Source organism: Gymnogyps californianus, chromosome 3 (assembly GCF_018139145.2).
Source record: "Gymnogyps californianus isolate 813 chromosome 3, ASM1813914v2, whole genome shotgun sequence".
Taxonomy (NCBI): Eukaryota; Metazoa; Chordata; class Aves; order Accipitriformes; family Cathartidae; genus Gymnogyps; species Gymnogyps californianus.
This window is the reverse complement of record NC_059473.1, coordinates 125,701,908-125,714,458: the sequence shown is the minus strand read 5'-3', so window position 1 is coordinate 125,714,458 and position 12,551 is coordinate 125,701,908. Positions and strand designations below refer to the sequence as shown.

The following is a 12,551-nucleotide window of genomic DNA, read 5'->3' as shown; positions in this document are numbered from 1 at the left end:
AAAATTTAACAGGGATGTAATTCTATCAGCACAATACTGGAGTAATTTTTACTTACTGGGTTGTCTTCCTCACAGTCTTTCCACTCCTGGTAAAGATCCCTCATATCTACCAATCGATTCTCCAGCTTTTCCAGTGACCAAATCTGTTTGCCTTTCCCTTTCCTTCTCACCTGAATAGCAGGCTCACTGAGAATTGCACCTCTCTGCAAAACAATTAAAGAGATATCAATAAGGAATTCGTGTCACAACAATAGAAAAACAGTTTAAAACCAATACAAAACCGAGAACATCTTTGGGAAAAGTCTGGATTTTATTCTAGCTTGAGTAACCAAATTCAAGCATGACAGACTCTGAGTTCGGCTGTCACAGTATATTCATGTTCAGTTTAACTGTGAAGTCTAATCACAGCTACAGGCACTAGTTTCCCTGGATTTTCAACTTACATAAGTGTTAGAAATAGGAACATTTAAGCATTTCACAAATATCCTCAAGTTCCAGCAGGCCTGGAGTTCCAGCTAAGGTTACTACTGTCTGCAACTTTCAACTAGTGCAGACACTTAACCCTCTTTACCATCCTGTTTCTAGATGTGCCAGAAGACTGCAAGAAAAACAAGCAGACGAGAGAAACTTCTAAAGCAATTGATAAAAATTCTAATCCTGGAATAAAATACATCTACTGTACTAACAACAGCCTGAGTACCACCAAAATATTGAGTAGACCTCAAGAAGAGAAATAATACCAGCTTAAGTAGCCAGCCTGAGACATGGAAGTCTGGGTTCAGTTCCCTCCTTCCAAAATTTCTAAGATGCCTGGAACAAATAATCCAAATCCTCTCTGCTCCAGTTCCTCCCTGCACAATGGAGATGACAGCATTTTCTCAGCTCACTAGGATGATGTAAAGCCAGATGTCCACAAGGTGATGGTAAATACTTGAAATAGATGTTGCCTAACCCGCACAGATTTTATCACTCCGCAACAGAAGCAAGTGTGAACTTCCAACACCAGTGGAAAGGTCTTGCACCAAAACATTTATCAGTAAGCTAGCACATCATAAGATTTTCATGGTAACAAAATAAGATAAGGATGTAGCATGCGCTAACAGAGCCATATTTAATGCACATGAATAGACTGGCAAACTATCTAGACCATTAAAGTCAGAACACAACAAATACGAACACTGCGGGACAAACTTACTGAACAACGGTTTAGTTCCATTAGGGCTACCTTACCTTACTGTTAGCATTAAGGCTTGAAGCTGGGATCTGGAGGGTAACTTTATACTCTGTCCTCTTGTCCAATTCCTCTCCAATAAAATTGGCTTCTCTCACATACAAATTGGCTTTAACAATCTGCTCTCGCAGCTTTCTCAGGCTGTGGGTCAACATTTCTTCTCTAAAAGAAGGGTATTTGGAGGGGGAGACAGTAAAAATCACGGCATTTAAGTATTGACACTGAGTGCAAAACAAACGATCACTTGACAGGAAGGAGTCTTAACATTCAGCTTTTAAACACAAAAATCAGGTGAATTAAATTGCTTTTCTTCTGGGGCAAAAAAAAAAAGATTATCTGTATGAATTTAGCAGTATGAACATTAGCATACTGCTGGCTTTGGAGACTTCTCCATGCATCCACTGAACAGTCAGCTCTTGTGTGGCTTATGCCAGAGTTTCCCCACCACAGATGTGGATATTCCATCTTACAGAGAAAGGTTTATTCAGACACCATGACCCACTTGCTCACTGGCCTTCCTGGCAAGCGCGAGAGCGCGCCAACTGTGCAGCACAGGAATCTGGTACCACAAAATATTCCAGACACACAGCTAACACCTTGTTAGACTGTCTCAAATATTTTCTATTTCAAAAGTTGCTTCTCTAGCCATATAAATTAGATTTGTATTTTCTCATTACAATGTCTTTACCATACTCATTGTTTTAGGGTAAGTTTCATCTTCCTCCTGCAGCTGCTCTTTTTGAAAGTAATACTGGAAAAGATCATTTAGAGGCTGAAGTAAATAACCTCAGTGCAATTGCCTAGGAAGAAGAAAAGAGGACGGTGGCCCCCCTGTGGTTATTAAACAGTTTTTGCAATGCTCTGGATCAAAATTCTTTGTATCATCCTCTTACTCCCTCTTCCTTCTGTACTCTTCTGGTTGCCAGGACCTGCCCAGGTCAGACAGATGGATGTGACTCAAGAGGAAAAATGACCTTCCAGCAGCTGAGTCATGAGCCACAGAAGAACAAACTCATATAGGAGTCCCAAAGTTTCTTCCAATCACCTCATTTTTAATCAAATTTGTTGCCGATCGGGATAGAGTTTCTCCTTAACAACAAAGCAGGCACTCATTCTTTCTCATCTGTTCTAGCATTATAGGTCTGATTGCTCTCAGACTAGTATTTTCGCCGTGTCCTCCCCAACCCCCCACAGGAGTCCTCTCAGAAATTTGGCAGAGGTGTGCAATGCAATTAAAATCTTGCAAAATTGACTAGCACTGAAGAACTTTAAATGAACAGATTTGATTACCCACCTCTCCTCCGCCCACTGCCGTAAGCGCTGCTGAGCGCTGGGAGAATGAAAGGAGAACCTGTCCATGCTGCGGAAATGCTGCTTCTCTGGCGACAATCGCCTTCGTAATTGCTCCAGTTCATGTTCATACATCAGTCTCTGCCGTTCAAGCGCAGATCTCTTCTCCTCTTCGTGTTGCTGCTCCAGGCTTTGCAAGATTGACTGCATTGGATCTAAGCAGACGTTGAAAATAAAGAAGCTAGTGCTTCTGGGGGTCAAATACCTGGTAACCATAAAATTAAATGGAAACAGCCATGTAATGAATACGGGGCAGAGACGGGGGACTCGGAAATAAGAGATCTTTCCCACGTTCTGCTACAGATATGCTGTATGACCTTGGGCAAGGCACAAATTACTGTGATTTGGTACTTCCCTTCCCCGTTCTATAGCTGCAGTTATCCATGTTAGGGCCTGCAGTAGCCACTGAAATACATGGTGAGGAATGTCCTAGACAGTAAACATAGTTATCATATAAGAGGAGGAAGAGATTATATTTTTGTTGTAATGCATATTAAAAAAATGCTGCTGAACTGTGGAGCAAAATGAACATCTACAGAACAGATTGGACGGATGATTTAAGAGAATTGAGAAAAGGGAAAGACCAAGCTGAAAAAAACTTTCTCCTGTTTCCCAAAATGCTGCCATTCTGGGACAGCTACATAAGACCACAAAAACTAAAGAACATGGTTTCAGAGACAGAAATCACTACAGTTAATGCCTGAGTGAGACATAACACAAGAAAAATAAACAACAAGTGAAAACACTTTGATTTGAGGCTGCAGTTCCACCAATATTTCAGTTTTGGCTTTTCCCTTAACAAGAACTGCCAAACAAAACAGTCTGCAATGTTTTTTTTTTCCCCCTCAAGTGCAAAAATAGCTATGATGAGTCATTCACAAGAAAAATCCTCCAGTAGGAAGTTATAAGGGAAAAAGCCTGTGGTTAAGAGTCCCTGAAGATGTAACCTCATATTCTGTACATATTTCCAATAATTTCTGTTGCTTCTTACCATTACTACCAAGTGCCTTCATAGTGACTTCCATCTGGGCATATTCATAGCTGAAGCTAATCTCACTAGACACTTCACTGGAATTGTCTCCATCTATGTCCAGCTGCTCAACACTATTACTGCACTTCATAGAGTTGTCTCGCTCTTCATCCTCATGATCTGCCTTCTTTTTCTTCTTTGGCAAATTCAGCCTTTAAAGAAGAGGAAAATTTTTAAAGAACTATTAACTGCTCAACTCTGAAACACAGAGTTGCTTTCAAAGATTATTACAATTAAGTAGATTATCCAAATCAGTAGATTTTTCCCTTTCAAAATTTGTTGATCTCCTGTGAGTGTAGTTTTCCTCAGGCTAAACAGAGGAGTTGAAGGCAAACTAACTAATCCATTCTACACACTAATAATAGACAGTACCTGATATTACTAATCATATAGTTTAGATAACCACGAATTTTTTCAGTCATTCCATATTCAAATAATTTAGAGGCAATAATGAAATTGCATCCCACTTTTTATGTGGATCCTTCTTTCAAGCATAAAAGAAAACAATTAAGTTTTAGATTATCATTTAAATCCACTGATCTTTAAGGTATTTCAGACCAGCCATGTAGGGTTTCAAGAATACAGTCTTTCACAGAAAACTTCTACTAGTGATCCTGTCTGATATAGGAAGGTCGTAGGCATGGCTGGAGCTGGAACTCCGGGGAACAGAGAACACAGTGACCTTTTAAGACCCAGATCACACAGGTCAAAAATCTAACACCTTATCTGCAAAATCCAAAAGGCAACCTATTCCAGTCAAAGCTTGGGTGTAATATTTTCACCGTGGAAGAGAAAGTACTTAGTATTAATGTGGTACCGAACCACATGGAAGTTACCAGCTCAAAAATTAAATCTCTTCAGTGAGACAATAGTACTGATAACTACAGCAAGGTCCACATCAGCAAGGCTACAGTCTCTTGAAAATACAAGAAGTCAGCCTAGTGCCCTGAAATTAAAACCATGCACAGTTGCTATAACATTTAGCATTCAAGAACAGTCAGTCATCAGCATTGCCTTTATAATCCCAATGAAAAAGAAATCACCTCCTCCTGCAGCTTGAATGCTCCACTGACATCTTTCCTTATACCTTAAGATAAAACAAAGTTGGTGCAAACTTAAAATTTCTTTAATATCTTTTGTACCTGAAGAAGTGGTTGTTTCCCCACAGTATTCTGTCTCCATGATGTAGCTGGATAGGACACACGACAGCAGAACCATTTACGAATGTCCTGTGAAAAGGCAAAAATCTAAAGCAAATGCATCTATATAAGGCTTAATTTTTTTTTCCAGTACTACTTTCTTTATTGTAACTAGTTAAGGTAGGACAACAGGTTTATGGATTGCAAACAGGCAACGTATCCCCAGAAACTTCATTGATCTACCTTGTGCTGTTTCATAAACTCCTCAAACTCAGCTTCTTTTGATTGCTTAAGCTTACTGAGTTCAGTACTTTCGGATAGATATTATGACAGCTATGTCTGGGGTGTATAATTAGAGTTTAAAAATGAGGGGCCTGAAAAAAAGATGTCGTCACTGGAAATAAACACTTTTCACACTACTTTGAAATACAGACACGAAATAGAAACATTTGACTAAGACATCAGAGACCTTTGCTATATAAATAGCTTAAAGACAATAAACTAATTACAATAATCAGAAACTACTTTTATTTCAGAGTCAGATTAAGTCTGAAAGTAGGATCACAGGATAACTCAAATTTGAAGGGAATCTCAGGATGTCATCCAGTCCAATCTCCTGCTCAAAGCAGGATCAACTACGAAATCAGGGTAAACGTGAAATTGTTGAATTTTGTGTTTCTAACAATAAATTATTGGAGATGCTGACGGTGCATGTCATTTTGTGATCAATTTGAATATACCATCTGCTTTTCAAGTACTGCTACTTAATCAAATAAAGCAACAAACGCTTCAGCAGCTCTTTGCATATCAACAGATTTCCTAGAAAATTAATTCAAATTTTGATAGAGTTACATCTACACAGCTGCAAATCAGTGAGCATCTACTTGCTGAAAGCATATGCAATTTACTCATCCTCTTTGAAAACTTAGACTACAAACACCGAGAGAAATCTCATTAGAATGAAAGATATGAGTTGACAGAGGGGTCGATGACAATTAAAACAAAATGTAAAAGCAGGATACAAGAAGTAGATTTTTCTTACTTCAGAATACATAGAAAAGTTTATTTTTTTATTATCTTTTTGCACCACTAATCATAAAATACTAGCTAAAACTACAATTATTATACAACTGGAGCTGTATTTTATTCCTTTACCTAGTATTTTTTTGAGGTGTTAACATAACCTGTCCTTCTGGGGTGATGTCTATAATGCAGTGTTCAGGAAGAATTCCCATTCCACACAGCTGGATATCTTGAGAGTTGTCTGAGCCTATTAACGTGTGCTCCTGGGGAAAATTAATTCAGATGTTAGCAATGGATTGCAAAAGTTCACTAGTTCTAAGTCATCCATTCTCCTTCTGGATGTATCTTGTCATCTAGTTCCAAAATTTGAAAGCTGTTCAATACTTCCCTTGGAGGGAAAAAGGAGAATGAAACATTGCAAGCAAATCTTCGCTTTGTCTTACAGTAACAAGTAGGGAGCACTCAGGAAAGTTTACAGGCAACAGTTAAATCGGAGGATGAAGAGGTTTCTGTAATTTAAATGTGGAATTCAGTCCCTCGGGATGTTGTAGAAGCCAAAAATATAAAAGAGTTCAAAGAGGAATTAAGACAGGTTCACAGTGGTTGGATCCGTGGCTGTTATGCGGGTTTCACCTAGATCATCCTACAGCTTAGGAGATTCCTGAAGTACTCGAGGCATGAGGGATTTGGCAGACGAAGGATCACTCCACACATGCCCCAATTCATCCATTTCTTTTTTAGGCATCTCTAACCAATTTTTGAGGAACAGATACAATAGTTTAGATAAGTCAGATCAAGTGGTTCTTCAGTACTTTTAAGATCTAGTACATATGCAGCTCAGCATTAAAGAGAATGTGGGCAGGATACTTACTCCGAGAAGCAAGAGAGTTTAATCTCAGGATTTTAGGCAAAACAGGTGTAAGTCATTTTATCGAAAGAATTTCAAAGCACAGGGATTTCCACACCAAAATTCTCAACCAACAAAACGAATTTGTGTTATTAAAAAAAAAAATAATTAAAGACTAACTGAAACACACAAAACCTACCCCACGCAAAGAGGTTTTCTCCAGAAAAGGAAAGTAGCACAGTACCACCGGAGACTTTTTTGCTGGTACTGACGGGCCAAGGCCTGTTTTCTGAGCAGCCTTTGGCTTCAGTGTACCCTTTGCCATGTGTTCACAATGAACACCACAGAAGTCGGCTCTGCTTCAATAGCTGTCAGTGTCGAGGCTGATTTAGCAGCTTGAGTCACACTCTGGACACCTATGTGCAAGGCGTCTGGAAAAGATTCAGTTCTTCTCCCAAAACCTCAGCTCCGCTATTTTGTCCTATTTAATGTTGTTTAGCAGATACAACATTGAAAAAGCTCTTTCCCTTGCTTCCATTGAGATATCACAGAGCAATGATGACTGATATAAAAGAGGATCACGTATTTCCTAAGACCGACTAAACCAAAACCATCTTTCAGCCCAATTGCTAATTTTGTGGCTGTTGTGAGAGTTACTATAGACCACTTCAAAGAGAAGAGAATGATTTATTTAATGTGAAGCTCAAACTGCCGACATTCTTACACTGCTAAATTTTTAGAACCTGTACTCTAAAATGTGACTTAAAAATGGTTGTACCTCATTTCTCCTCCTGACTCCAGATCATATCTACAGTTTGTTAAACTAGAATAAACTGCCCAAATGTTTCAGCACAGAGGCCAAAAGTCACGTCACGTGTTTTATGTTTAACATCAGTAACAGGGACTGCACATCAGCAGAAGTGCTAAGGCAGAACAGAACTTGATTTTCACTCCTGGCAAGTTGCATGAAGAGGAATAAAAATGCATTTTATAAACTGAAGACAGTAGTCAAAATTTAGACTACACATATAGAAGCAACCTGATTACTGATACGCCCAACCTTTCTATAAAACAATTTTCTGGGTAAAACCTGGCAAAAAAGTTGGTATAAAAACCCAAACCAACCAAAAAAAAAAAAACCCCAAACCCACCAAAAGCAGGAGACAGTTTCTCAAAGAGAACACCTCTAAATTTCTTTCAAAAAAACAAAACTAAAACATAAAATCCCCAAACCTTCCTCTGCTATGAAGAATTAAATTTGGGAAAAAAAAGAAAAAAAAAAGGCTGTACTCATTTTTAATGAAGCAGTGAATAGCAGAGAATGCTTCAGATATGCAGTTTTTATAAAATCCTCTAAGTACACCTCTGCCAATGGCATTAGAGGCCCACTTCTATTTAAAAAACCAAATTATATATATAATCAATATTTATTTTTACCTTTAAATAGTATACCAGAAGTTCATTGAGAGCTGGATCTGCATTCAAATTAACCAGGAAGCACTTATTATCCCCAACTTTTATTCCAGAAGACTGAAGAGATATGCCAAGGCTTTCCAACTGTTTCTGACGCTCCTGCAAGAGAGTAGCCATCAAAATTAAGCTGATTGATGTACAGCCCTTCAGAAATGCATTCCTATCTGCCAAAGCCACAAGACAAAAAGATGGATTGCTACTCCTGAAAAAGGTAACACTTTCTTCTGCAATAGATTAGACACAAAAGCCTTAGTTATATCAAGCTTTGATCAGGATATCTGTAATTTCGCTTGTCCTTCCACCTCTGGTCTCAGAGGGCTACGTGCTGTGGTCTCACACAGTTGCATCTTCCTAGTGAAAAATGAAAACAGCTGAGAGCAGCACACTGCCGTACTGTAGGAGCTTCTCCATGACCTCACTGGAACAGCAAAATGCTACCACAAAGACATCTCTAGAGCCCTTTATTTTCTCTTTTGAGCTAAAAAGCAACAAGTTAAGTTAAATCCCTGCCAAGTCAAGCTCCATGTCTATCTTTTATTCCAGAGCAATCAAAATGACAAAAAACTGGCAACCTGCTATTTAAGTAATGCAAATAACACTTCCTGCTGAACAAGAATAGTAGCATTTTGGATGGTGTTTTGTTCTTGTCAATAGACTTCATAGAATTCAACAACAAAGCATTACTGTGCAAAACTGTACATCTTTCAAAGGGAAGTGCTTGGGTGAAGACTAGAGCAGTGAAAGAGGAACATTAAACATTTCTGACTTAAGAACAGAAAGGGATTCTTCTACAAAAAACATTGAGATAGATATGCTGAGGATTGTTCCCAGGATCATACAGAAACTGAAATGATACTCACTATCCACAACAGCAAACAAAATTTAAAAAATAAACATGGGAGGCCTCTCACAGAATTACTAGGGGGAAGCAGAAACAGGGGAGGGTAAAACAAGTAAGTAAAAAAAATACAAGAGACCTACAGCGCTTTCTCTGTGATGCCGAGACTTTAAAAAAATAATAAAAATCAGCAGACATTATGTAGGAATAATGCTGGAACGTTTATTACGGTTCTGACCTTTACCTACCAGTTTGCTTTGTATTTAAAAACTTAGTATGTCATACTATTCAGCATAATTCTCTGTTCAGCATTGGAGTTGTACCAGGTCTAATCAAGATTAAAATTGCAAAGAATAGCAAGCACAACTCGCTCTTGATTTTCTGTACCCTGTCTCCCCACACATTTACAAAACCAACACAATGTCCTCGTAAGGAAGTCGTGTGTGTGTGTGAGAGAGGGGAAAAAACCCACAACAAAGAATAGAGGAAAAACTGCAGTGTGATGTCAAAGATCTCTCTTCCGATCATCAGCGCCAGGCTCTGAAGTTCACATAATTCCTTATTATCTACAGAGATAAAGAACGTGTTGCCCAAAGGAGGACTTGGCCCACAGTCTAAATCTCACAGGATTAACTTAAAGAAAATGAGCCAGTTTCTGTTAACATTAGGTCTTGAGCAAAAGTTAATTAACTTAAACACTCAAAATACATTAAAAGTATGTCAAATACTCACTGAAAATGTGAAAAATTACCTATTCACATAGTCTTTAAGGCTTTGAACCCTCATTGACGCTCCATCTCTACAAACTGCCTCTTCGATGGCCCTCATTCTTTATGAGGAATCATCCTTTCCTCAAAGATTTACAATTATCTCTCCATCCTACCCGCCTACCCTGCTACTATTTGACAGACAGATGTCGGTGGATGCTGGCCAGAAATAAAATCACTTGACAAGCCATGATATAAATGCCTTTAACCTTGGGCCTCCATAAGCCTACTGAAGATTGCAGAAGGTTCTTTCCACTGGCTTCCAAGTGGTCCTGAAACAGCCTTATACTGCAAACACGCTACTCCTTATCCCTCCTCTGAAAAAAATCATTTTCTACAGCTGCAAGGCTCGTGAAACTCCCAGCTCCGAAATGTTGTAACACGCTGAGAATTTAGAGACAAAGAGGAAGAGAGCTAAAGCAAGCAGCTATATGCAAACATCAAGGCAGATTTAGTCTGTAGCATTGAGCCCATTACTCCAGTTTTTCAACCTCCTCGCACAATCAGGGTTTCTATGCCTAGAAACTATTGTGTAGAATAAGAGCAGAAATTTTTTATTATTATTATTATTCACCCTTATACACAGGGAGGAAAATCCATGGTACAAACCTGCACTGAAAGCCAGGAAGCCCTCGTAGTCACAAGCAGCATTTCTGACAATGGGTCTTTAAAACTAAAGCCAACACAGTCTATTCTGATTGTGTCATCTACAAGAGGGCTTTGCATCGGAGGCTCCATTTTCTCCTTATTTATTACATGCTATTCATCACCTTTCAATAGTCCTCCCCCTCAAAGGCTCCCTACTGCAAATATATACATTAGCATTTGTGTGGTAAGAATTGCAAGTGTCATGCAATAATCGTGGTGACCTGCACAATTTTTCAATGTAACCATCATATTCAATTATGGTCTGAGGCCCTAAATATCAGTGTAAGAGGTATTAAAACACACAGGGATCCTGAACAGTTCCATTTTTTAATATTCTGAATGCCCTTCGCCTTGTGTATTGAGGCACTCTGTACGTAACCTTGCATTTAACGTTCTCAATGCTCCATCTTTCATCACAAACAACAATTTTACTGTCTGAAGAATATAAAATCCCTGTAATCCTCTCATCCATGGATTATTATTTTTTCTAAATAACTTCTCCATTTGCATACAGTGACAAGTTATTATTGTCACTAGAATAGTAATCTGGGAAGCACCCAGCTATCACAGGAATTAAGTGAAGCTTTTCAAAAGGGCAGTAAGCTTGACCTACTTACCCATAAATGTGGGGAGAGATTCCGACAATCTCTAGGAACTGACAGACAAAGGAAACAAACCTATTTTTCATCAAAAATGGGGGGCACGGAGGGGAAGAAAGCAGCAAACCTGTGCTATCTCCTCAGTTTTTCTTAATTTTTCTTCCCAGGTCACAGTCATTTCCTGAATCAACTTCTCTGACTCCTCCAATCGTTCTTTTAATTCTGGTGATTTCATTGCCTGCAGAAATAAAAGCAAATAAAACAAGAAAGCTCATTGTGCTTTGTTTTTTTCACATCGCTGTCACACAGATGGGGAAAAAAGGAAACATAACTTTACTCATTTTCCAAGGCATACTTATCGGTAAGTAAAGGGTTTTTAAAAATACATATTGCATATAAATGCAGAATCCATCAAAAAGTTAGTTTAATTAGTTTCAAGTACAGATGCTAAAGTGGAGTTTATATACTTCAATGCAAACCAATTACATGATACTGGCAGATTTGCACAAAGATATTCAAACGCAAACTAATCTCATTTCTACACCAATACGAGTATCCCAAACAGCTCATATCTAAAACAATCTTGTTTCTCAAGATAATGCTGATCTGGCTAGTCACCATCATCTCAGCTGTCATTCCCTTAAAATGGCACTTAACATCTCAGTCACTTAAACTGCCATGCCACCAAAATATTTTCATTGTTCATTTTGATATGGCCTGATGGGTGTGATTTTTTTTCTTTCTATAGCAAATATCAAAGCATCCAAGGTGTTCTGGTTATCTACCTCTACATATGCATTTTACAGAGCAGATATCAAAAGAAGCCTTACGATGTGCTTCTGGACACTAGAATTCAATTTTTTCGCTAATCCACCACAGCTCTAATTTTGTTTTGTGAAATAGTCAAAGGCCCATGTTCCACCCAAGAACTAACTTCATAATAAGAAGATACCCCCACTGCCACCCACCAGACACTCCAAAAACTGAAAGGACGTCAACATTTTTATACTACATATATTTACTTCCTCCAGTCTTGGTACTGGCATATTCCTCCTCTACTACATTGAACAGGAAGCCTGTGGACTTCCTCACATTGTTATTTCATTACTGCTAACAACATGAAAATGGTTTTGGCTGCTAGGTATTTATGCAATGCCAATTAAACAATGCAAGCATCGTTCTCCATCAGATATTCCCCCTTACCACAAAACCAAAACTCCTCACAGGAATCCAAATCAAATAGAGTGGCCTCATTACACTGCAGTTCGTTCAAGAAAAGGAGCAAGTGCCAGGAGCAGAAAATCCTGTTTTAAGACAGGAGTTTCCTCTGCCTCAAGACACCACAGTCTAGGAGCTGTCAGCTGACGTGTCCTGTGTAGTCTTCTTCTGGTTGAGTATCTCAAATAACTAAATACAGGGTAAAAGGGAACACGAATTCCACCCAGGAAGGCAAGTGAAGCCAAGGCAATCTCCAGAACAAAGATTTATTATGACCGACAAAACATGATCAGTGCAAAGGCGCTGGACACTACAGAGCAGGACAGGAAGACGAAGCCCAGTTACTCTCCAGGTCTAAGTCTTGTTTGCCCATTTATTTGGACCTGGG

At 38.8% G+C, this 12,551-nt stretch overlaps 1 protein-coding gene across 1 annotated transcript in view; it reads right to left on the bottom strand.

Moving 5' to 3' along the window:
• The window catches only part of KIF13B (kinesin family member 13B), a 130,251-nt gene that overhangs the window by 50,073 nt on the left and 67,627 nt on the right, over positions 1–12,551 (bottom strand). The window contains exons 12-19 of the mRNA XM_050893684.1: positions 11,073–11,183; positions 8,058–8,192; positions 5,906–6,036; positions 4,754–4,840; positions 3,573–3,763; positions 2,526–2,736; positions 1,231–1,393; positions 57–203 (exon numbers count right to left, since the gene is read on the bottom strand). Of these exons, the coding sequence (XP_050749641.1) occupies positions 57–203; positions 1,231–1,393; positions 2,526–2,736; positions 3,573–3,763; positions 4,754–4,840; positions 5,906–6,036; positions 8,058–8,192; positions 11,073–11,183 (1,176 nt within the window). The remainder of the gene's footprint in view (positions 1–56; positions 204–1,230; positions 1,394–2,525; positions 2,737–3,572; positions 3,764–4,753; positions 4,841–5,905; positions 6,037–8,057; positions 8,193–11,072; positions 11,184–12,551) is intronic.